The following is a 1,362-nucleotide window of genomic DNA, read 5'->3' as shown; positions in this document are numbered from 1 at the left end:
GCAGCTCGCTACTTGAATGGTTTCGCTGTGGGTCTCGTAGTCGTACCAACTTTGGTTCTAATTGGCGAAGAGGTGGATAGCAGTAAACGTGGCATGGCTGCGGCATTGCTTGAGATGGGCAGCTTTACAATTGGTATATTCTTGCAAATTTGTTGCATATTCGCATACAGCAATAGCGGTGCTATACCCAGCTTTCAGTACAAATTTGGTTCGACAGAGCTGCATGGCATCTTTGTTATTGGTTTTGCCGTAATAACTTTTCTACTTTCATACTTTTTGGTCATCGAATCACCCGTTTATTATCTGCTGCACAATGATGAGAACCAAGCCATCGATTGTTTGCATCGTCTGCAACGGCCATTTGTTGTGACACAGGAAACATATCAGCAACTAGAGGAGCATAAACGTTATATCCAAGATAATAGCTTTAACAGTGATCTAATGTTACCAGCACTGTTGAAAATGTGCTTATACCGTGGCTTGGTTTCGCTCTCCTTTTCGCCGCTCATCATTCTAGCGCTACTGCTGTCAACTTTGTCATATGCTGGTGATGATACGTGGCCATATATTCTCTTCGGTGTGTTTTTATGGCTGGGCTCCTTCATAGGCGCATTCTTAATGGACTACATAGGACGCAAGAAATTGATGATAATTGGTGCCCTGATTTGTGGTAGTATGGCAATTGGTGCTGGTGTTGTATATAACGACGTTATAAACTTTATGTATTCAACTAAAATGGGAAACCTGTTAATTCTACTCTTCGTGATGGAATTGTTTGCAGGCGTTTTCAGTAGTTCATCTTCAGCTTATCTAACGGAGGCATTTCCACTGCATCTAAAGACTTACTACATTGCTTTATCCTACACGGTGCAAATGTTTGTGTTGATCATAATTACCTCATGCAGTTATGATGAGAACAGTTTGGGCGCATACTTTATTACATTTGGCGTATTTTACGTGGTAGCATGTTTACTGGGTTTATGGTGTATGCCTGAAACAAGGAAGCTTACCTTGCGAGAAGCACGAAGGAAATTCGCACCAGTTTTATACAGTTGGAATGAATAAAATAAAACATAGTATTCCTTAACAGAAACTGTGAAAATTTATATTTCAATCGTTGCGCAATATTTAAGATAAATCAACAAACTTTGGTAAACATTTCAAGTACTTTAAGTAGGTAACTTACTCCAAACTTGCACTTTATTATACTAAAATTTATTATACCAAGGAAACTGCCTATCGAGGGCTTATATTCAATACAACGCAATTTTCAAAAAAAAGCAGATTGATGCTTACCTTGAACATCGCTTGTTGGAATAATTTGTTATTAAATTTCGTAAATCAAATTAACCTTAGGGATGA

At 38.5% G+C, this 1,362-nt stretch overlaps 1 protein-coding gene across 1 annotated transcript; it reads left to right on the top strand.

Annotated features, from left to right (window-relative positions):
• Positions 1-3: 3 nt before the first annotated feature.
• On the top strand, positions 4-1,126 carry LOC108379869 (uncharacterized; the record flags this gene model as incomplete). The annotated part of the gene is made up of 1 exon (XM_017636224.1): positions 4-1,126. A coding segment is annotated over one exon (1,062 nt), but the record flags the coding sequence as incomplete, so codon positions are not given.
• Between the last annotated feature and the right edge of the window lie 236 nt (positions 1,127-1,362).

Source organism: Rhagoletis zephyria, unplaced genomic scaffold, assembly GCF_001687245.7.
Source record: "Rhagoletis zephyria isolate East Lansing unplaced genomic scaffold, Rhagoletis_zephyria_1.1 Rzeph_scaffold_17532, whole genome shotgun sequence".
In the NCBI taxonomy this organism is placed as follows: domain Eukaryota; kingdom Metazoa; phylum Arthropoda; class Insecta; order Diptera; family Tephritidae; genus Rhagoletis; species Rhagoletis zephyria.
The sequence above is the reverse complement of the archived record's forward strand: the minus strand, read 5'-3'. Positions and strand labels throughout refer to the sequence as shown.